At 38.1% G+C, this 24,365-nt stretch overlaps 1 protein-coding gene across 9 annotated transcripts in view; it reads right to left on the reverse strand.

Annotated features, from left to right (window-relative positions):
* Positions 1-24,365, reverse strand: part of abcc9 (ATP-binding cassette, sub-family C (CFTR/MRP), member 9) — an 88,385-nt gene that overhangs the window by 32,639 nt on the left and 31,381 nt on the right. For 5 of the 9 annotated variants that reach the window (XR_014908210.1, XM_085387035.1, XM_085387040.1 and 2 more), the window contains exons 9-22: positions 20,933-21,097; positions 19,548-19,703; positions 19,325-19,459; positions 19,050-19,212; positions 17,888-17,928; positions 17,613-17,755; positions 17,188-17,296; positions 15,887-15,994; positions 12,637-12,709; positions 9,399-9,504; positions 5,540-5,578; positions 1,043-1,144; positions 864-948; positions 703-783 (exon numbers count right to left, since the gene is read on the reverse strand). Coding sequence is in view for 7 of the 9 variants with exons in the window: in XM_085387035.1 (XP_085243161.1) it covers positions 703-783; positions 864-948; positions 1,043-1,144; positions 5,540-5,578; positions 9,399-9,504; positions 12,637-12,709; positions 15,887-15,994; positions 17,188-17,296; positions 17,613-17,755; positions 17,888-17,928; positions 19,050-19,212; positions 19,325-19,459; positions 19,548-19,703; positions 20,933-21,097 (1,506 nt within the window). In the remaining 2 variants the exon portion in view is untranslated. Of the gene's footprint in view, positions 1-702; positions 784-863; positions 949-1,042; positions 1,145-5,539; positions 5,579-7,786; positions 7,826-9,398; positions 9,505-12,636; positions 12,710-15,886; positions 15,995-17,187; positions 17,297-17,612; positions 17,756-17,887; positions 17,929-19,049; positions 19,213-19,324; positions 19,460-19,547; positions 19,704-20,932; positions 21,098-24,365 lie in introns of all 9 variants that reach the window. The other 4 variants (XR_014908211.1, XM_085387041.1, XM_085387042.1 and 1 more) reach the window with 3 other exon arrangements.

Below are 24,365 nucleotides of genomic sequence, written 5' to 3' on the forward strand. Positions count from 1 at the left end.
CTGTTCTACCTGATTTCTGAGATAATTTTGATTATATCCAGCTCTTCATCACAACTTAAACTCCTCGGGATAACAGCCAGATGTCCATTAATCTTTGTGCTAACAGGACGGCGGATGCTATAATGTGTTTTATACTGTGTTAATGAAGCCTGTGTTATGGCTGTGGGATGTGGGAGTGTATGACGCATATATTCCAGCCCTGATATCAGATATGAACAGCACAAAAGAAAAACATTCCCTCCTCATTATACATTTCATTTTTTTCTTAACCATCGTAGACATTACAAAGGGTCATGAGTGTATAAAAGAATTCCACTGATGGATTTTAATGAGGAATGTATGCTTGCTAATGGACTAAAAATCGAGGTGGCAGCAGGAAATTACACAACTACTCAGCCAGATAAACAAATGACAGCATTCACTGTCATTATCCCAACGGCCACAATGTACTGTGTGTCACATAATACATCACTGCATGATACATTTAATTATATAAAAAAGGGAAGATTAGAATACTACAGAACTTAATCTTGTAAAGAAATGGCATTATCTAATTTGGCTACAAATTAGGAGTAAAAGTCTTTATTTTACATTAAAAAAAATTCTAATTGCACATTGTAAAAAAGAAAAAAAGACAGAACTCAGAAGAGTTTCCAATGTTTTGAACATTAAAAAGAAAGTTTAAGGGAATTTTAAGCTTACCAAGAAGACGATGTTGGTGTTTTGGTACAAAGCTCTGGCCACACAGATTCTCTGCCTCTGCCCTCCACTCAGGTTGATGCCCTGACACAGAAACAGATAAATTAAATCCCTTCATGTGATTATGTTGGTTTTTTTTTAAGGCAAATTAAAAACTTGCATACTCTCTCTCCAATCTCAGTCTGGTCTCCGAATGGCAGCAGGTCAATGTCTGGCTGCAGAGAGCACGCGTCAATCACTGCTTTGTACCTGAAAAACACCCATGAACATGTCAGGAAAGCTCTCAATGTGAACACAAAGCACCGCTGAGGTGAGCTGTAACTGTGAGCTGTGGGGTTCTCACCGCTGTTTGTTGAATGGACTACCGAAGGTGATGTTTTCCTCCACAGTAGCGTTGAGCAGCCAGGACTTCTGGGCAGCGTAGGCAACAGAGTTTCTGTTCTTGCTGTGTGCACCACAGGAAATAGAGGCAAACAGATACTAGGTAAAAAAATGCAGGTCATGCATCCATAAAGCTTTAAAGAGCAGAAATACTGATCCACCTTCACAGCAATGTTGCTTACAGTTCAGCATCCTTATGATTGTTAAAGTATTTAGTTATTAATATAATAAGTCATTCACTAAGGAAAAGCTAACCTAAAAAAAGTAAAGCAATATTGTTTCTTGAACAAATAAAAATACTAGTGTTTAATTCCAACATTACGTTTTAAATATAAATTTTTAAGTTTAATCTGGGAATTTCTTTTTGTTCTCTAAAACCTCTCCATTGAATTCAGCACCATAATACAACATTGCTGCTTTATTTACAGTTATCAGTATGTAGCTTTTTGCTGTATCTAAAGGCTAAAGCTAACATAAGATCAGTACTCCTGTTCTGATCAGCTTTATGAAAGTGGGACCCAAACATAAAAACAAAAACAAAACGAGGAGGAAGAGAGGGAGGATTATGTTTGTAAATCTGTCAAACTCCACTGCAATGTAAAAACAACTTGTGAGATATGAGGGATAAATATGAAGGTCATGGATGAGGTTAATGATGAGCTGCAAATTATCAACAGTTAATAATGATAAAAAACAACATGACATCATCTACAGCAACACAATCATGAATACAAACATCAACACGTCAAAAACCACTGCTGGGAGTCTGAGCTGAGACCCGCTCTGGTGTGAAGTCGTTAATGAGGTCAGAGAGCTGTGATGATGACAGTTTTCTAATATTTTGTCTCTAAAAGTTGTTTTTTTCTCGTCCATATCTGGCTGTATAGTAAGTAATATATATAAACGTTTAGGATACCCGAATTCAGCCATTTCTCAGAACTGTACTGTCTTAAATTGTGCATATTCAGAGGTATAGATGAAATACAGGGAGTGCAGAATTATTAGGCAAATGAGTATTTGCTAAACCTAAACCACTATTAAAATAATTATTTCCGCTTATTGTAAGCAGCACGGTGGCACGGTGGTTAGCACTGTTATCGCACAGCAAGAAGGTCCTGAGTTCAATTCCACCATCAGGCCGGGGTCTTTCTGTGTGGAGTTTGCATGTTCTCCCCAGGGTGTACCCCGCCTCTCGCCCTATGACAGCTGGGATAGGCTCCAGCGCCCCCCGCGACCCTGAAAAGGATAAGCGGAAGCGAATGAATGGATGGATGAGTATTTTGTCCACATCATCCTCTTCATGCATGTTGTCTTACTCCAAGCTGTATAGGCTCGAAAGCCTACTACCAATTAAGCATATTAGGTGATGTGCATCGCTGTAATGAGAAGGGGTGTGGTCTAATGACATCAACACCCTATATCAGGTGTGCATAATTATTAGGCAACGTCCTTTCCTTTGGCAAAATGGGTCAAAAGAAGGACTTGACAGGCTCAGAAAAGTCAAAAATAGTGAGATATCTTGCAGAGGGATGCAGCAGTCTCAAAATTGCAAAGCTTCTGAAGCGTGATCATCGAACAATCAAGCGTTTCATTCAAAATAGTCAACAGGGTCGCAAGAAGCGTGTGGAAAAACCAAGGCGCAAAATAACTGCCCATGAACTGAGAAAAGTCAAGCGTGCAGCTGCCAAGATGCCACTTGCCACCAGTTTGGCCATATTTCAGAGCTGCAACATCACTGGAGTGCCCAAAAGCACAAGGTGTGCAATACTCAGAGACATGGCCAAGGTAAGAAAGGCTGAAAGACGACCACCACTGAACAAGACACACAAGCTGAAACGTCAAGACTGGGCCAAGAAATATCTCAAGACTGGTTTTTCTAAGGTTTTATGGACTGATGAAATGAGAGTGAGTCTTGATGGGCCAGATGGATGGGCCCGTGGCTGGATTGGTAAAGGGCAGAGAGCTCCAGTCCGACTCAGACGCCAGCAAGGTGGAGGTGGAGTACTGGTTTGGGCTGGTATCATCAAAGATGAGCTTGTGGGGCCTTTTCGGGTTGAGGATGGAGTCAAGCTCAACTCCCAGTCCTACTGCCAGTTTCTGGAAGACACCTTCTTCAAGCAGTGATACAGGAAGAAGTCTGCATCCTTCAAGAAAAACATGATTTTCATGCAGGACAATGCTCCATCACACGCGTCCAAGTACTCCACAGCATGGCTGGCAAGAAAGGGTATAAAAGAAGTAAAACTAATGACATGGCCTCCTTGTTCACCTGATCTGAACCCCATTGAGAACCTGTGGTCCATCATCAAATGTGAGATTTACAAGGAGGGACAACAGTACACCTCTCTGAACAGTGTCTGGGAGGCTGTGGTTGCTGCTGCACGCAATGTTGATGGTGAACAGATCAAAACACTGACAGAATCCATGGATGGCAGGCTTTTGAGTGTCCTTGCAAAGAAAGGTGGCTATATTGGTCACTGATTTGTTGTTGTTTTGTTTTTGAATGTCAGAAATGTATATTTGTGAATGTGGAGATGTTATATTGGTTTCACTGGTAAAAATAAATAATTGAAATGGGTATATATTTGTTTTTTGTTAAGTTGCCTAATAATTATGCACAGTAATAGTCACCTGCACACACAGATATCCCCCTAAAATAGCTAAAACTAAAAACAAACTAAGAACTACTTCCAAAAACATTCAGCTTTGATATTAATGAGTTTTTTGGGTTCATTGAGAACATGGTTGTTGTTCAATAATAAAATTATTCCTCAAAAATACAACTTGCCTAATAATTCTGCACTCCCTGTATAGACCCTGTTAGAAAGTCTATTATACAGCTGGCTCCTTGAGGTGGCAGTGTAAGGAGTCTTTGGGTGCTGCTTAGGCTTAATTACTGATTGTCTACATGTGATGAGGTGTTGGTTAAGGGGTGCCTGAGGTTGTCTAAGAGGGAACAATACATCTTTGCTCCCAGTTGCTGATTTCATCTTAAACTTAGTAATTGATGGGATTATGTAAAGCAAATAATCCCAGTATATGCTGTTGTACGTCCAAAACTGGAAACACCATTCAAAGCCTGAAAATGAAAGTCACCAGTGTGCAAACATTTCTAGTTTTTGCATACCATTTTTTAATTATCTAACAATTTGTCAAAAAAATCCCATTTCTCATCTAATTTTTTCATATTTATGGTTGGGGTATCCTTCAGCTGTGGTTTTTCTTTCTCTGGTCTTGTTCCTCTGACACAGGTTTGTTGTTAAAACTTTAAATCAACTAGCAAGGTTATAAGTCTAATACTTTTATTTATTTTTATGATCTAGATTTTACAAAATTCACAAAATGCTTCGCCCATTTGAGGGAATGAGAAGGCTCCAGTGGACTAATTAACAGACAAAAAAAGGGGGAAAAGTTCTAATTAAAATTTTCTTTTGAACCTGTTGGCATGCCTACAATTTTTATTCTATAACCATCATATTACCCTCAAATCATAAGAAAATTAATCTTCTTACCAACAAAGTCTTCCTCAAAGTCACCACATGTATATTTTTCGATCTGAAGCCATTAGATTGAGAGGTCTGTCATCCAACTGCCACTGTCAACAAACCGCTATTATAAATAAACTTTTTTGGAGAAAAAAAGTAATAAAGTGGCCAGCTCCCGTTTGCTTATTTGGTGCTATCTTCTAGCAGAAATATCGCAATTGCATCAGAAAGTCTGTTTATAGTCTGTTTATTTGTTTGTTTGGTTTTTGTTTGTTTTTTTGAATGGGGGGGTCCAATGACTCCCAGCAATAAAAACAAAAACAACAGACGGCACGTGAACAAAAAGCAACACAATGAGCAGAACACTCTCTGAAGGCTGACGGTCCTGAACACACACAATATGACCTGATGTAGCAAAATCATTTAAGAAAGAAAGAATAAACCAATAAGTGATCCATCTGTGGTTCCTCATTAAGCTGCTGTCTTACTGAACTTGGTTCAGGTTTAACTTCAATCACATTTCAAGTCCTCATAAGCATTAGATAAAGAAAATCTCTGTATTTAAAAAGTTAAAATAATGAAACGCTTACTGGACGTTTTACCTCTTTACAAAACAAAAGAAAAAATCAATAAAAGTAAAATAATGTTGCATTAATAAACTGGCAACCTTGCATTGCTTTTTAATTTCAGTATTATAAGCTGTGTATTCACTAAAGAATTATGGTTTTTGTCTATGACTAACACTATATAATATTTATTTATATAGGTATAGAAAAGACAGCTTATATATATGTGTTCAAGAACAACAACCTGGCTATTTGCAAAATGGCAACTTCTTCTGAGGCACAGTAACACTGACAAATGGGGTTAAAACTGAAAGAGGAGGAGAAGCAGAGGAGAAAGAAGAGGAGGTGAGACTGAGGGGTCAAAGGGTCACATCATTCTGAGGTCGAGACCAGAAGAAGAGCGAGTACCTCCTGATGTCTTCGTCAGACTCCTCTGCCTCTGACCAACTGTCAAAGTCAGTGTGTTAGAATTAGCCTGCTGCCGTCCACTGCATGTATATTTGCGCTTACGTGTGAACACAAGGACAAGACCACCGCAACAAAAGCAAAGCGATAACAAAACACAAAAGATGAGCTGCTGCTTCGCTTTTTAAGGAGGAAAACCAAAAGCACGAAGAAGAAAAAAACATGAAAACAAATGGAAGAGTCATGTCAAACCCCAGCCTGCCAGCTGTTAACTGAATTAACCTTCCCACCCAGAAAAGAAGGGCTGTGTAAGTGATGCAGTCATTGTCTGTCTGTGATAATTAGGTTTTGTGGCTTCCTCGACAATGAGGTCGTGTATTTTCTGCGACTGAGAGTGTGCTTGTGTAAGAATCATATCCCAGCTTAAACGAGCATAGGCATAAACAGAAGAGCCTTCAACAAACAGAGAATCTTCAATCCAACTGCTAAATCAAGCCTATTTACAGAAGGACGTGCAGCATCAAATACGCCCTGACTGCACTTTAAAAAGTATCCAGCCCTCACTCTCCGCTCATGCTAATTTAAGCTCAGAGACATTTTCAGTGTTACTTTAAGGATGTACTGTTTCTTGTTCTCCAGCTCCAGTACTATTGGAGGACTAGTAATAGAGTTAGTAGAGTAGAGTTGAAAGGTTTACATTTCAAAAATTACATGGTTGTCAAAAGTCATACACAAAAGTCAGCTAATATATTTAAAAATAGTGAGTGAGAATCTGGCAAGAGGAGTGCTAGAACAAAGAAAAACAGTGCAACACTGTGGTGTATAAACCTATAGAATAATGACGTGTTCAGTTTAATCAAAATCAATGATTGATGTAATAAATATGCATAGATGAGCAAATAGTCTTTTCTGTTTCTTGCATGTCAATGAATATTCGATTTTACTGTTACATCTACAGTTTAACAAGACATGAAAAATGAGTAAAACCAAATTAGCTTTGAAAAAAAGAGAAAAGTTTAAAAGCATCATGTGTAGAGAGGCTGCAGAGAGGACAGCATTTATACTTCTGAGTTTCGTACGTGGTGTGTGTTATTTATTATGTTTGTTTTATTTTAAACAGCTGTAAGAAACTAAATAACACATAAATTATCTTCTCTTGCAATTAGTTTCTCAATATGTAACACTGTAATGTAACAATTTAATATTTTTAGATTAGTCTTATGACATTACAAAAACATTACAACAGCGGCAAGAGTTACGCAAGTTTCAGACCCTTCTCAGATGGTTTGGTCACTCTAAGAGCTTTCAGTGTGTTAAACTTCTGTACTGGTTCTCTTGGCTCATGGAAATCAGTTTAACCACTGAATAACATAAAGTAATCGATCCATCAGGCATGTGTTACGACGATACAGTCTGAATGTTGTAGCTATCCTGCTACAACATTCAGACTGATTAATGTCTCTGCATCAAAGCAGAACCAAACAGTGAATGTCCCATTCCTCTGAGGCCATCATCAGCCAAGAGCATCAGACATCCTAATGTAAGGATAAAAATTGTGTTCCTTCAACATTTGAGAGAAATATGAATGTACTGATAATTATGTGGCTTCCACAGATCTCCAATATTAACCTCACTCTCCAACTTCAGGCTAAACCTCAGTGCTGCCACTCAGTACAAACGTGCAGCAGATTTTAGAGTAAAAACTCTCAATGACAGCTGTGCATGTCCACGTTGTTCTTTTCCGAATTTCAGTGCAATTTTGCACTAACTCAGCAAACACCAGATAGAAAGTGTCCTTGGTAAACTCAGAAACTGCTTTACCTGATATCAGCACTGGTTTCTGTAGGGCTCGTGAACCACAGCCGATCACACCTTCAGATTACTTCCTAATGCGATTTACTTACTTAACCTTCATAACACACGGTGAGCAATAAAAAAAAATCATCCAAACTGCTAAATGTAAACGTTGAAAGGCATAAAAAATGATATGGAATGATTTGTAACCTCTTTATATTAAACTGATGGGGAAATGCTGTGCTCAGTGAGCAGTGAAAGATGGCAGTTACCTTTTTGGGTGTAATAAAAAATTATGACTAATAAACTAATTTAACACCAAGAAGATACTCATGCTTTTGCCAATATACCCCTTTAAAATAACATGAGGGTATGCAAGTGAGAAAATAGTACCTATTTTCAAGCCTGAGTATTTACAGTCTGTGTTTAAATGACTGTAGACCAGAGAGAAGGTACCTTATGTTCCCCTCGTGGATCACCTCACAATCAGGCTGCCTGATATGGCAAGAAAGCAGAAGGTAAAGGGAAAGAAACCACACACACACACACACACAACCACACACAACCACACACACACACAACCACACACACACACTGGTTAGTGTGCAAAGACAATATAAGAATATAAAGACAGATATATAGGCGATAGAAATTCAAAAATCCTCTAAAAAAAAAGCAACTGAAACTTGAATTACAGAAAGAAAATGAGTCGTAGTCACAGGACAGTTGTCTAATATGACGGCGCACACTGCAGACACCTACAGCAACCTTTTGTTTCCATTTCCAGCTTCACATTGCACATTAAAAATCTGTGTATGAATGTCATGGTATTTGGGGATTTTTAAATGACTTCTTTAATTTCTTTAATGACTTTAGTTGTGGTCAATCATGGTCAATGAGAAGTTAACAGGCCTAAACTTCTGACCACAGCTCTACATAAACACTTATGTTTGTTCAAGTAACCTCCCAATTTTAACACTGTGGGTGAAACTCCTGAGTGAACCACTAAAAGTGTGAAACTGTCAGGACATTGAGAAAAACTGATCACAATTATGGAAGCAACTGAGATGTTACAAATGACCAGTGTTATCTCAGAACTTCTCTTCAATTAGCATAAGACACAGTAGAAACCAGGAAGTCCTTTCCTCTAATAATAAAATGTCCAGAGACGACAAACACAGCTGACCTCTATGTGTCGTAGAAATGGCTCATTCCTGAAAGTGAAAGCAGAATCACCTTCAGGCTTTGAGGCTATGAGATCTGCTTATTACCAAATATCCTCCTCGTAATTGATTCAGCCAGTGTCATTTGGTGTTTGTGAGGCTGAAGAACCAGTTTGTCTTTTGCAGTTTAATTAAATAATAAAATGAATGAAAGCATCTTTGGTGTAACTCAATATCCCCCATATTTTAGCGAATGAATGGCAATTACATTAAACTCGGGGAGAACATAATGCTTTTAAACATCATAGTTTGACTGTAACTGAGTCGTCCATAATTGATTTTATAAAGCTTTCCAGAGGAGAAGCTGACAGATCCCAGATGACCACGAGAGCGGCAAATTAAATGACAGTGAATGTCGCTGCTGGACGTTTGACACAAACGAGCCAGTAATTGATTCTTCTCGTTACTGTCAGCATTACTCTGTGCACAGACAAGAGATTATTAGTTTACATTTGTTCCCAATCATGGTCATGAAGACGTACTATATGCGGCCAGATGTGTAAAATAAAAATGGTGTGAAACAAAAACAACTGAAAGTACTTAACTGTTTGACTAAACAAAATAAAATGAGAAATATGAGATTATCATTCTGATACATAAAAAAAAAATTAAAAGGTTTATACACATAGAAACACATAGAAAGAACAGAAGAAATTTCAAATATCATCATATACAAAATACAAAGCTTTTAGAACATGGGTTCCACTTCCTCTATTTAATTATTTGCAGCACACCAAAACAGCTACTGTATTTATTTATTATTAATCCACCAGCTTTGGATCCTCTGTTACATTTAACAGATTCTTGCATATTAGATACTAAGTACTTATAAAATATTTTCTTACTTGCTCCAGTAGACTCCCCCCTCGATGGCTTGCATTTCTCCAAGCATGGCCAGCAGCAGGGAGGATTTCCCACAACCCACCTGGCCCACGATCATTGTCAGCTGACCTGAGATAGAATGAAATGAAAAAGGTGGTGATGGTAAACTAGCTAGAAACTCAGTTAATCTCCTAAAGCCACCATTTCACTGGTGGCCCACATGGAGAAAGGATTAGGTGTTCTTTTAGCCACATGCTAAACAGACTCTTTGCAGTCACGTAACGAACTAAAAAAAACCTTTACTGCTTCCATGGCAGTTAAGAGGGTAAGTATGAGCCAGGTTTAGCTAATGAAAAGTAGATGTTGTGATAGTTTGCTGGTGCGTGTTAACACAATGCCAAAATCTTCCCAGGAGGGGACATCTCAGAAAATTCAAACTATGCAATACTCAGAGAAATTCCAAAAAATCAAAGACCTACATCTCAAACTTTGCAGGCCTTAGTTAAAATTCATGACAAAACAATCAGCCAAATACTGAAGAGGCATGGTGGTCTGGAATGGTTGCAATGTTACATCTGAACAAACAATGTGGAGATGTTTGGACATAATGCACAGCACCACAGCATGTTAGCGCATACACTTCATACCAGCACCTTGCACTTACTGAGTCAACCATGAAATCTTCTGTATGCAAAAGTATTGTAGAGTCAAATGTGAGGCCATGTGTCCGACAGCTAAAGTTTGCACCAATGAAAGTCACCCTGACTGAAATCCCACCCTACAAGCTTTTGAATCATGCAGTGTACTTAGTACTTCGTTTTTCAGATGACTGCATAGAGTTATGTGAAAGCTTCATTTTTCCACGATTGCAGACGATGAAGTGTAACACCTGTTTTAAAAACAAGTTGGGAGGCTGTGGAAAATCTAAATGACAACAATGATTTTCAAATCTCACAGATGTTATTCACAACTGCGCATAGAAAACAAATTGAGTTTAGACTGAGAAAATGTACGATCGATGGCAGCAACAGGTCTGGAACTGATTCTCAGATTAAGATTCATACGTTTGACGATTACATTTTTCAGATGAAAGATTTTTAATTTGGGGGTAGTTGTATAAAAGGGGGGTGGGCGTGACCTGAACCCAAACCTAACCTTGCCTTTAACTCTAGCTAAATTTATCTGGTGGATGCTACTTTATTACAGAGTAAGGCACACTGTAACCTTTTAATATTTAAATATTCATGATTCTGTAAGAAGACTATATGTCATAAGATGTTTCAATAACTTGAAAATTGTATGTTAATGAGAATCTGAGGCATTAAATGTGGAGGGCAGGTTAACCATTTAGAAACCCCGCTACTTACTGACATCAACAATACACCCCGCTCATAATCTCTCAGATAACAATCAAGGTAATCTATAAATATGATTACAAGAAACTTTCAGACAAAACCAGTCAAACTAAGCTTAAAAGGAGCTCAGATCTACTATTTGTTTATTATTCCTTATCCCCTAAATGCAAGCAGCCACTGTGAGCTGAAAGTCTGTAATGACTCTAAAACAAACTGAAAAACGCACAAACATAACACTCCAGTTACTCCGAACAACATTACACCAGCACTTGGCAGGACAACAAATCCTGGTTGTCTTAGTAGAAGCATGACTGGGATGGCAAGCAAGTCACTTCCCGAGGGAAACTGCGTGTGTGTCCGTCTGTGTGCGTGTAAGACATACTATACAGTCCATTTGTTAACAGCTTCATCAACATGGTCTCCTGACACTCAGTGTTTCAGTTACAGGAGTGCAGAATTACCGCAGCTCTCGGTGTAACAGCAGCGTCATGTATACTAAAACAGTGTTTGTCACACTGAAACAGTAAAGAAAAAAGATAAGCTCAAAACTTACTGTGATCTTAAATCTCAAAAACTAGATTTTAAAACAAGAAGAGAAACGTTACAGCGAACAGAGCCACCATAAGAAAGTGAAAGGCAGCAGATGTATTAAAATACACAATGATATGAGTGAGATCCTTCCCTGTGGATGTATGCTTCTAAATTTAAAACACTTGGCAGAGTCAGTATCTGGCTGTGATTGCATGATACTGCTTTAATACACAAAGCAGCATTTAATGTTATAAAGTTCTTAACAAATTTTAGACCGCCACCGAATATAAGGTTTGTGACAAAACCAACCTAAATTTACAGTTTCTCTAATGGTTAATCCACCAGTGTGCACAAACTCTTTAATCAAAATGATATTTTTAATGGTAAAAATAGGTCATGTTGATCATTTTTTTCATATTTACAGTTTTAATTTTTTTAAAGCAAAAAAGTTTGTCACATTTTTAAAAAAATGAATAAATGTAACAATAATATATTTTTTTCCTTCTTAAATTAACCTGAACAGAAAAATTAATTTCATCGGTGAAATGGTATGCCAGCTTAAATGTGGGTATAAAAACATAAATTCAGTATTATTTGTCTAACACATAACAACATAATGTTTACCTATAGATTTCTGAAATATTTGTGTTTTCCTGTTTACATGACAGGTGGTCTAATACATTTGTTAAGCACCGTATATCATATAAAAACAAGTGTTTTTATATAGCAAATTCTAAAAGAACTGGGTCTGACAAATATCCACATTACAAAACATTAAAGAGAAAATATGATACACATCAAATATGAATATGTAACCAAAATATTAGTAAAATAAAAGAAAGTAAAAATCAAATGCTAAAATATTAAACACCTACCAGCCATTTGGCTGGAAGGTGGGTTTTAAAGGTAGAAAAGCCAAATGGCTGCTCTCTGGGACTCTAATTAAGGCTAAATTATGCTTGTAGCCTATAAAGTGATATATATAAAATAAAACAGGTCCCAAAAACAGAACTTTGAGGTACACCAAATCTAACTGTTGAAGAACAAACCTCAAATGTCACGACATCTAAGAGAATTAAAAGAAAGGAAGAGTATGAGGAGAAGAATCAGCAAGGTTAGGTTCAGGACAGAAATGATTAGGTTTGATGCATCATATATAACATATGTCAAACCCTTTTTATTTCAACAAAGTTTCACTTAATAGCTGTATAGGTATACACTCTTAAGGCATTGTAAACCTCTTATGTTTTGAGCACATTGCGTTTACATATAATGAAATATATGCAACATAAACAAAATTTCCATTGCCACATACTAGAGTTTCTCCTTATACAAACCTGAACTTTAAAGTATTCTACCTGTCGTCTAGTCTTACCTGTTGGGATCCGGATGTTGATGTCCGACAGTGTCAACAGGTTATTTCCCCAGGTGAAGGATCCACCCGTGACCTACACAGAGAAATAAAAAATAAAAAGATCAGAAGATAACAAAAGGGTTATACTACTAAAGTGCGCTAAAGTGCTTTTTTTCCCAGCACATGACTCTCAGTAAATTCCCATTATGCAACATGAATACGTGCTGTTTTCTTGTTACGTGTGAACCCACTGGAGCAAAGGACATGACCCACTTTACGCCCCGACCCAGAGTTTAAGAAATGCTAACAGTAAGTGCATTGCAGCGAACACTGCTGAGATAACACACACACTGGGCTCGTGGCATGAGGGACACCAAACCAAATGTCATCCTGTGACGCATTTCACATCAAGTTCACTTTGGTGAATGCTGACAAATAAAAATCTGTTACACAAGAGGGACAGGTGCTACAGCTCTGTTTTGTCAGTGCAAGATGTGTGAAGGCCTGATCCACTCACACTTCAGTAGGAGATTACGGTCAGTGTCATCGATGCAGCCAAAAAATCACAGGTTTGCATTAAAAGGCCTGACAGGCTATATAATATACAGTATGTATTCATGGTTTCCGATAAGTTCACCATCCAAACAAGTTGTTCTTTGGTTCTACGACACGTGTTTTACAGCCTGTGTATTAAATCTGAAAGACTGAAGCTAAATATAACAAAATGTGGTCAATTTACATTTTTATTGGACCAAATGTAAATTTCTAACCATGGGATTTTGACACCGTCCGACACAAATACAATCGAAGTGCAACTAATGACTTTAATGGTAGTGTTATGGCCTAGTGGAAAATCTATTAAAGACTTCCCTTTAAAGACAAGCTTTTAGACATTAACCAAAAATGAATGAATGATAATTACTTCCATTTCCATTTGTATAATCAGTTACCCCCAGTAAGCATAGCTGGATGAGTCTTATGAAAAGGAATTTACTTTATTTTCCATTACTGACTCAAAAAAGGTCAACACAAGAAAGAACAGAAGGATTCAGCTTCCTCGGCTTGGTTAGAAATCACCTTTGATGAAATGGAAACAATGAAAATCAGTCAGCTGATTGAAACACACATGTTCACTGGAAATTTAGACTGAAGAGGGATGGAATAAAGGATCATGACCCTCCGCTCATTGCTTCTTCACGACGTGGCATTAAAGCAAGATCAAATGGAAGAAGTCTTAAATTTAAGCTCCACTATCAATGAAATTTCTTTTTGAAAGCTTCATTATTTGTGTCCAGAAACCCGCCGATCAGCACGTAGCAGACTTGTGTATCTAATCCCTCGTCTATATCCCTTCATGCATGGAGTTTGTTTACATTCCTCCCATCTGTTGCATTTATTTATTTTTATTATTTTATGCAGGGACACCCCCTGAAACGCAAACTTTCTTCAAAGCTTCCTTTTCCCAATGACCCGATCCCAAAGGAATCAAGAATATAAGAGCATCATAAGATGATGAAAGATCTCTTTTAAAAGATTATAGCACCAAAAATAAAGATTATAATATTTAGACATTGTTTTACACTGAGTGACTAAGAAACAAATACACCTCAATTGAGCAGGCTGTTCATGCATGACCACCAAAACACACATGGGAAATCTCAGATGTATTTCCATGCTCCTGAGCAAAAGTAAACAACCAAGATTACAAAAAGCAGGATGAGGTATATAAAAATGGAAAGCAAGTTAAGATACTATCAACAATTTGACAAGGGAGGAAGGAGAAATGACAGGGAGAGAAGATGTGCAAAAAGGGGAGTGAAAATAAAAAGATGAGATTTTGCTGAGAGCAGATAAATGTAGTAAAAATATTTAATAGAAAATGTGCAGCTGCAGGAAATGGGCCTGGTGATATGTAAATATGACAATGAACAAAACAAAAGACTGACAGATAAGAAATATAAAAAACAAGATGAACCCTGGTGTATTTCTCTGCAGCTTTCTCAAGCCTGTGAAGCCGAGTTAAACATTTTATGAACCTGATTTAAAGCCTGTATGATGAAGACAAAAGCTTCAATTTCCTCTATTCTCAGAATTTTAGGGGAACTACATTAACATTAATGCTATATCTGCATTGTGTCCAGATTTTCCTGGATCTGGATCTCCACACAGAAACCCTTCTGTGTGGAGTTTGGATGGCCTGTTGGTTGGCCATGTTTAACATGAGCATCCACCAAAATACATATCTGATAGAAAAAGGAAAAGCAAAGGCCTCCTTTAAATGGCCATAACCTTGTATATGTGGGTGTGTGTAATGCATAACAAACAAGTTTTACACTGATAAGTCAACAAGGTCTGTGTCAAGCATGGAAAAGCTACCACTCTAATTGGGGGTCTGCCATCTGGGGAATAGCATCATTCCACAGGGATGGGACAGGAAGAGGAGTCTTCACAGAGGGGCTGAGAAAACCTTGGACACATCCACAAGGCCCTTTAAGGGACAACAAATTCTCATGTGAATCCTGCACTTCCTGAGAGGAGTGAGAGTATGTGCACACACGCATGTCGCATGTATGATTGCAGGCAAAAACCCATGGACGCATAAACAATAAAGATATGAAACAGCTGCTCATAAAAGTGAGATAAGTGGCAGCAACAGCACGCAGCCCTTCTGTGCTTATCCATCTGATGCTTCTTCTCGAAAAGGTGCTTTTATCGTGTCTGCTGTCCACTCTCCAGGTGTGTTTGTCAGGGAAATCCTGCACCTGCCTTGAACAGGCAGCCGATAACATGGCTGAACGAGTTTCCGCTCTCTTTATTCCCATCAAAACAGGAACCTTTCCTCTGCATCTAAGCATAACCATCCTCAAAAGACTATTTACCTTTAAGAGGGAACTGTCAGTCTGGACAACTGAGTTCATTGCATCTAAATGTGTTGCTCATAACCCCCACTCTTAGTGTCACATGCTGAAAACCCTTCAAGACACCAGTGGGTTAGATATCAAGACAAAGGTTTCTGCTCCGATACTAATGATGTCTTTCCAGTCCCATCATCTACTTTCTTTATCCCACATCTACAGCTCTGGAAAGTCAGAGGTGTCCATTACTACAAATTAAACCACAGCCAGTTCCTCTAAAGCTGCCAAAAAACCAAAAAGTTCATTGATAAATGGGTAGACGTGGGTCCATGTGTTGCACTTTACATGTGATCATAGCCTGTATCTAACTTACACCCCTGTAAACTTTCCCCTAACACATAAACTTTGAGCCTGACCTTTACAGCCACATCCTCTGTCTCTGAGGGTCTCATCTGTCGCCTGGTTGGCTGCTCATAGTTGTCCATTTGGTAGCGCATTGGCTGCTTCCTGTTGATGGCTTTGGTCTTGAGAGGGACAACCGAAAGAAAAAGGGAGAGAAAGGAGTGAGCATTTGATAATAAACATAAGACTTTTCTGCATCTGCTGTACTTCCTCTGGAAGCAGAAAACGTTGCCCCAATGGACTCAGTCCTCATTATTATTATATGATCCAGATACAAAAACAAAGTTCATCAATGTTTCTAAATTGCACGTGAAGTTCCACAACTAAAATCTCCACACAAAAGTAAAAGTATTCACACGTTCATCAAGAAGATGTAGTCAGGCTACAGTATGTGAGTGTACTCCAAGTACCAGGATGCTGTATCCATAAAAGTCACAGTTTTCACTCTCAAAGATCTCCATATTGGCTACATAACCCAGGATTATGGACCAGCTAGAAAAGGGCATGTGATTGATGTCATTGGAGATACTAGGAAGCAGGTAACAGTCAATTTCTGTGGGTCAAGCTTTAGTTGTCAGGCAAATGCCCTCACATCACACTCTAGAATATTTTGGTGTGCAGAGGAGATCATGATGTACTCAGTGACTGCAAGGTGCCCAGGTGCTGTGGTTAGAAAACAATACCAAATCATAATCTCTCCACCATCGTGCAGACAGTTGGTATGAGGCGTTTGTGCTGACATGCTACGTTTATGGCCAAATATCTCCACTTTGGTCTTACATTTAGTAAACACCCCATGACTGCTGCTTAGTTTCCACACATAAGAAGTTTAGTTGCTAAAGAATGTCTAAAAAATGTGTTTTTAACATTAAGTAGAGGCGATAAAATGATAATGGAGATGAAAACAAAATCCGGTATTACTGTTACGGGGTTTTATTTTTCTATGTTGTCTAATTTTAGCTGATTTTGAGTGAGAATAAAATGAGTCGAAAAAATATGTCATAAATGGGTATGCTGTTTTTTAAATTTCCTTTTACAATCTTATCTGAAAACCATTACAGCTCTAATGAATCATGTGAGTCACTCAGCTTTGTGGTCTGACTGTCCATTTGAACACAAACAGTGATAATCCCACTGCAGAGCAGACACTAAGCGACTAAAGACTCAGACAGCCACACGATTAGGCCTGTATTTCACTGAGTGGTGAAATGTTCAAATACCCCAAACAGGCTCAGAGGTGTAGCAGTCAAAAATACAAACTGTTACTTTTGCACTTTTCCTTGGTCTTTTTTATTGATCTGGTATCGTAACTCACCATCCCCATGGGTTTCTTTCCAGCTTCGAAGGAAACAGATATGTCACCATTTCTCCAGCTGTCGTCTCCAATTTCATCACTCTGTAGAAACTCACCAAGCTTCTGAACACTGTAAGAACACACACACACACACACACACACACACACACACACACACACACACACACACACACACACACACACACACACACAGCCTATTAACAGTGACACTGTGATGATTCCAATACCGGTAATCTCTCAGGAGTTTAGAGTTTCTCGTCACTGTTGTTGGGTTTCCTTGACGTTCCTTTAATTAGATTTGCCGCTGAAGCCATGTCCAGTTTGTACTCCATGTTTAGTCATGTCCACATCCCCTCTCCTTCAGTCAAAGCATGCCAACCAGCTGTCCACAACCTTTTACAATACAAATAAATCTAAACACTCACCTAACCAGAGCCTTCACAGCAAATCTGACAACAGTGGAAAGCAGGAAGAGCGGGGTGACCAGGATGTGAAACAGTGACAGAGCTGCAAAGGCCTGAGAAGGACTGGGGCCTTCTTTATTGAGGATGTGATACGTCACAAATGTCTGCAAAAAAACAACAAAAGACAAGTTTAACATCTCTTCCTTATGCTGTTGAATTATAGCTTAAGAAATAAGCAAGTAGAACATTTAAAGCAGAGTCAAATTCTTTTACAGATTGTAATAAAACTGACTTACGGCTAGAACCGCAGCAATGGGAATAGCAGCATTCATGAAAACTGCACAAAAAAAAGGAACAGGTTTTATTGGTAGGATAGTAACTTAGCTGATTTAGGTAACAATACAAGCTTTATAACATACTTTAAGTCCCTTTTAAAAAAATTATTCTTTGAAAAACAAATGTTGCATTGTTTTAACCATTATTCAAAAACAGCACTTATGAATGTGGGCTAGACAAGAGCCTTCTCTATAATCAAATACTGTATAACAGTAACAATTATTCAGTTTCATTTATATCACAAAAAGAGGTTCCTGAGGCCCTTTATATTGTGTAAAGACCCTACAATAATACAGAGAAAATCTTTGGGGGTGAGGGTGGGAGACAGGACACTGTGGAAGAGATCTAGAGTTTAATAATAGCTAATAATTAAATGCAAAGTTTTGTGTAAACACACTGTGAGCAAAAAAGGGGAATGAAGAAGAAACACTCAGTGCAGAATTAATAAATGGATGAACTAGTTTTTCAGCATCACTCTGAGACAGGATATTTCCAATTTTAGGATATTGTGTAAATTTAAGAAATCAGTGTTTCATATTAAGTGTTACATATGTTTAATATGCACACTGTAGGACATATCCTGGTCAAAGATGACTCCAAGATTCCTCAGTGTTACTGGAGGCCAAGGTAATGCCATCCAGAGTAAGCATCTGGTTAGACACCATGTTTGTGAGATGTTTAGGGCCGAGTACAATAACCTCAGTTTTATCTGAATTCATAAAAAGAGGTCATCCAGGTTTTAATATCTTTAAGCCACTACTGCAGTTTAACTAATTGGTGCGTGTTATCTGGCTTCATGGATAGATAAAGCTGGATACCATCTGCATAGCAGTGAAAATTTATGCTATTGCTTTGAAGGATACTGCCTAAGGGAAGAATGTATAAATTAAATATAATCACCTGAAAACCAAGTGCAGTAATTAATGCTGTAATTTAACTGTTTGTTAAGTTGTACTGTGGAAATAATTTCCTAGAAAAATGATTTATGCTAACCATCGCTGAATATATGTGTGGCGTTTCAAACAAGATTCATTCTGTACATGCCAAACAAATTCCATTTCTGCTGGTCTGCAGACATTCTGCTCACATACTTAAAACTCCTGCTACTGATTTTCATCTTACTGGACATGGATGTGTAGAAGGCGAAGGTCCTGAGGCTGGTGAGCTCTTTGCCTCTGGTCTCCTCCACACTGTCACAGAAGATGTTCTCCCAGGCGTACAGCTTCAGCAACTTTATGCCCTTTAGGATCTCAGTGGTCTTTTTAACACGATCTGTACTGTGTTCCTGAAATAGCAAATAAGACATTCAAAGAAGATTTTTGTTCAGAATTACGCAGGAAATTTTGTTTTCTACACTGAGAAAACATTTATTTTATATTTATAAATATCTTCTTTACCAGTGTGATTTTCTGCGTGTCTGCCAGCTTTGTAGCTATAAGGTACTGGACCGGAGCCAGCAGAACTATGACAGCCGCTCCTACCAAGGCACTCGAGCCCATAAAATGACGGAGCAGAATTATTCCCATCACAATCTGCAAAGAAACAAAAAGACCTGACTTGAAAAACTATTGATAGGAGTAAAACATATCCAAATATGTTTAAGAATATGGCTTATCTTACCTGCACGGGCATGGCCCACAGGTTGGGGCAGAGGAAGAGGAACCACATGAGCTGGTTGGTTTCTATAGCAACCAGGTTGTTGATCTGCCCCAACGTCATCTCCCCCATTGACATGTTGGAGGTGGATAGGCGCAGGATTTTGTTGTAGATCATTGCCTAGACAAGACAGATAATAAGACAGATGAAGGAAAGTTTAAGATGATGGATAGATAGACATATTAGTTCATCTATAATGCCAACCTTTTAAAGGCAGTCACCTTGTTTTAAAAGGTCGCTGAACATTTGCAAGCTGCTGTGGAACCCACCTGACCCACCTGATGCCTGTGTTTATTGAGTGTGGGGTCCCACACTGGTCCCAGAACCAAATCACAAAAGAAATTAATCCAGATGGTAATACCAACCTTTTTTTGACTGAAATAGTTGAGTCAGGGCCAGCACTTTGAACTGGGACATTCCATCTGGTTCCTCAATAAACAATGGTTAGATGTTTAGTACCTATCTTAGAGTTTAAGTGAAATAAAATATTGTCTGCCGTCTGCTGCTGAGCTGACTCCAGCTCATGGCACAGTGGTTTTCATGAATATATTCATTACTAGCAGTATTATTCTGGGTTTTAATGGAGAGCCAGACACTCTATATCCCATTAATGGAATCTATATATTTATAACTGCCATAACTGAATTATGCAGAAATGCCTACTAAATATTTGGATAACATCTAATTACATTAACCATGGGAGTTTTTACCACTACCACTTATCAGTAATTTTAGCTTATTTAAAGCAACTTTGCTGCTTCTTCCGCTGTGCACAAGCCTGTCTTGATAAAGACTAAATGCCAAAAATACATGTGAAAAGAGATACCTATAACATAGCACGTTCTTTTAGAATTTAGCATTTTAAATACATTTGTAAAAAAAGCAATGTTTTAGCTTTAAGTTTTAATAGGTTAATGGACAGTGTCAGCACTATGCAGAATGCCAAAGACTTTTCCCACTGAGGGACTCCTATAAATAAACCCATCACTTACATAACTGAATTAAATAGAAATGTTAACTAAATGCCTTCACATCATCGATTTACATCAGCCCTGGAAATTTTTAACCCTCCTCCATGTTTCTGTTCAACACTGACTGCCAGCTGAAATCTACCGGACTGTTGTTACACTTCAGAACAGGTGTCCAATGAAACCTCTATGTGGCTATTAAGCTGGGGCTTACATCAGCAATTAAAAGAGCCTGGTGTCACATGAGGTGACAGATAATGGCTGTGTGAGCTGATAAAACTCTGAAGCATCATAGAAATCATTCACGATGAGCTTTCCAAAGTGACACCCGAGTGTTGAAACACCGGTCCGAATTTTCATTTTCCACGATGCTTCACTCACCAGCAGAGCTCCCCGCATGTTAATGCCTGTTTCAATGGTGACATAGTACGAGGCCTGAAGGAAGGTTCTCTGCAGGATTAAAGCCAAGAAGAGAAGAACAGCCAGGATGGAGCTGTTCTGCAGCAGCTCATGGGAAGACATATGGTAGTTCTCGAAATGGGTGACCTACAAACACAAGCAGACAACAGGTACAAAAATAAGATTCTTCTTTGTAACCTGATCAGAGGTCAAACTGATTTCTCATTCGATGACAGTCTGTTGTCTGTTCCACAAACCATAGTAGCTGGTGCATTAACAAGAGCATATCCTATTTCAATCACAAACCAAAATTTGCTAGAAAATATGTGAAAACATTCTCTCAGATACAGATGTTTTTCAATTCAACCTTGGACGGATATTCTGGACGTTCATCAGTAACAATGTAAATAAGTGTGTTTCAAAAATAGGTTCTTTATCATTCAGTGTAAATAAAAAATGCAACTGCAGAACATTTTCAGTTTAATAATAATAAAATTATTATTATTGATATAATTATTAGGAAATTATCTAGATGATCAGCTAAAGAAAGAGTATTTCTAGGACTTATTGAGAATCTTCTGTAAAATCTGATGTTAAGATTCTACTTCATTTTTCTTTCATTTAATCGGTTTTCACTCTGCAGCAGCAGTGGTAAAAATAAGACGTTGAATTGGAACAGGATTGGGGTCTTTCTCTCATAAGCAGTGTCATCTTTACTGTCCTGGGATCGCAAGTCACAAAAGTGAAAGCCAGAAACAGATTTATTGTCTCTTGTGCTATGGATTGGCTCTTAGCTCTAGCTGAGGGAGGGGCATGCAGACCAGAAGTGGGGAAATCCCCCCCCAAATTACACCATAGTGGCTAAATCCATTTACATATAGTCTATGGGCTTTGTGGAAAAAGAGATGATTGTCCAAGTCTCTGGAGCTCTTAGAAAGTAAGGAACGCTTGCTATTTTAGCAAAGTCTGAAACATCGATGCAAAGTCCATCAGTGTTCATTTAAGTTGAGCTCTGGTGAGTGTCGAGACTAAACCATGATTCATTTTCATGAAACCACTCATGGATAGAGCCTCTGTCACCTGGAGAGGAACTACTCCCATTTACGTAATCATAGGATAAAGGCGATCACTCAGAATTACTTTCTATTGATTTGCAGTGACCTCCAACTCTAAGGGGATAATAAGATGAAAGTAAATTATGATCCAGACTGATTGTTATCCCTCAGCTGGTATCCAAGCAAATGATGGCTGTGCCATTCATGGTGATTCTCAGTGCTTTGTCCATGAGCCCCATGTAGCCAGGGTTTTAAACCAGAAAGCATGGTTGGCATTTTCAAATACAGCAATTTTATACAATATTTATATTTGTGGCAAAAAAGAGACAGAATATTTTATTCTAATATTTTATTATTTAGTTTCTACATTTCTGAATTCGTTTAAACAAATACACATTAGAATTTTATCCATGTATCCCATTTCTAGCGCAGTAAAAAAAATGTTTATACACTGATAAATCAATCTGGATTGAAAAAATTACACATGAATTGTTGCTTCAAAAATCCCAGAGTGACGCTCAGCAGTCCCTCTGTGTACGTTAAACTGAGGCAGAGAGTGTGAGGTGAGTGGGGAATTTTCCATGTCACTCAGAAATGCAGCCATGCTCTGCTCTCTATCTCGATTGCCCATTATACCCACTTTAACCAGCAGGCACAGACCTGACAACAGCTTAACATCTACTATACCAGCATCCAGCCAAGTGGACTGTGTGAAAATACGCTGCCATTACAAAAGCATCTGTTCTGCCTCTCCTACAAGCCCTGACTGCTTTATGACCTTTGGAGAGGTTGGCATGGATTTAAGAGGAGTTGATGCCTATGATCACTTCTGCTGGTGTATATTTGGTTGCCAGAAATGCTGTCTGTGACCAGTCTGCTTGATCTCTGTCTGCTCTGCCCTTTTTATTGTAGGGAGATATTTATATTGTTTTGTAATGTTGTGTATGAGCTGCAGGTTTGGTCGAGCTAATTATGAGTCATGCTGGTCTATGCTAAGATATCAGACAGGAAGCCAGATATACTGTTACTATGCATCCAAATGGATTAGCTTAATTTTTTTAAAGCCATTTTAAGAACAATTTTTGGTTTACTTGAATTATCAAAACTGCATTCTAGGAACATTTTCATTCAGTACCTTAATACAAGTATAACAAAGTCCATAAGAAAAGAAAAGGAAAAGAAAAGGACACTAAAGAAACTGATGGACATTATGGACAATGCCAGGCATCCTCTGCACACGGCCATAAACAATCAGAAGAGTCTGTTCAGTGACAGGTTGCTTCTCCCCAAGACAAGAACTAACAGACTTAAAAACTCCTTTGTTCCACACGCCATCAAACTGTTTAACTCCTCTCTGGAGGGGAGAGGGAGGGGAAACAGGAGGACAAAGGAGGGGGGAACAACTAAGCTGTAGTGCCTCTTCACCTCACTGTACAATACCTTGTGCAATACTTTTTGTAAATAGTCAACAGTGCAATAGACTCAATACTTGAAATGTGCAATTCACTTGTATTTTTATTTTTTATTCCTATTTATTCTATTTATCCCCTTTGTATATTTTATTTATATTTGTCTCTGTATTTATATATATATGTGTGTGTGTGTGTGTGTGTGTGTGTGTGTGTGTGTGTGTGTATATATATATATATATATATATATATATATATATATATATATAACAATTCTGTAACTGTAACTTCGGTCGTTGCTGTGCTTTTTTTGGAAGTCGAATTTCCCAGAGGAACCCACCCGAGGGATTAATAAAGTTCTATCTTATCTTATCTTATCTTATCTTATCTTATAATGAGAAGCAATTCTGAAAATTAGTAATAGAATTTGCTGCGATGAGGTTGTAGGAAAATAACAAAAATCGAAAAAGTTAATGAGCAATTCAGACTCAAGAATAAAACAACAAGTTAACAAAGACTGAGGGGAGACAACTGAACTAAAGCCCAATTCTAGTCTGGCCTTTCCACAGCCTCCCACTCACTGTCACTTTAACTGTGTGAAGGCCATGCCGCATAAAGTATCATTTCAAAATAAAAGCCTTAAGTGGAACACTCGATTCTACATCAATACACCCGTTTTTAACTGTGTTAACACACAGTGTGCACTGTGTTAACAGAAAGGCAAGTTGCAAATAAATGCAGATAAAATGTATCGTAAATAAAAGAATTCATGAAAATGTGGTGCTTCCTGTTAATTTTAAACCAAATTCTGAACATAACCTGCTCCTGACCTGGTTATGTGTTCAGCATCAGTTACTATGCTGATTTAGCCACATTAAAAAATCCACTTTTGTAACACAAAAACTTCACATAACTTAAGCATTCATGTCACTTCATTGTAAGCCCCTCTGG

This window comes from Rhamphochromis longiceps, linkage group LG17, assembly GCF_057381845.1.
Source record: "Rhamphochromis longiceps isolate RC_006_pf linkage group LG17, R_longiceps_female_GT1.1, whole genome shotgun sequence".
Taxonomy (NCBI): Eukaryota; Metazoa; Chordata; class Actinopteri; order Cichliformes; family Cichlidae; genus Rhamphochromis; species Rhamphochromis longiceps.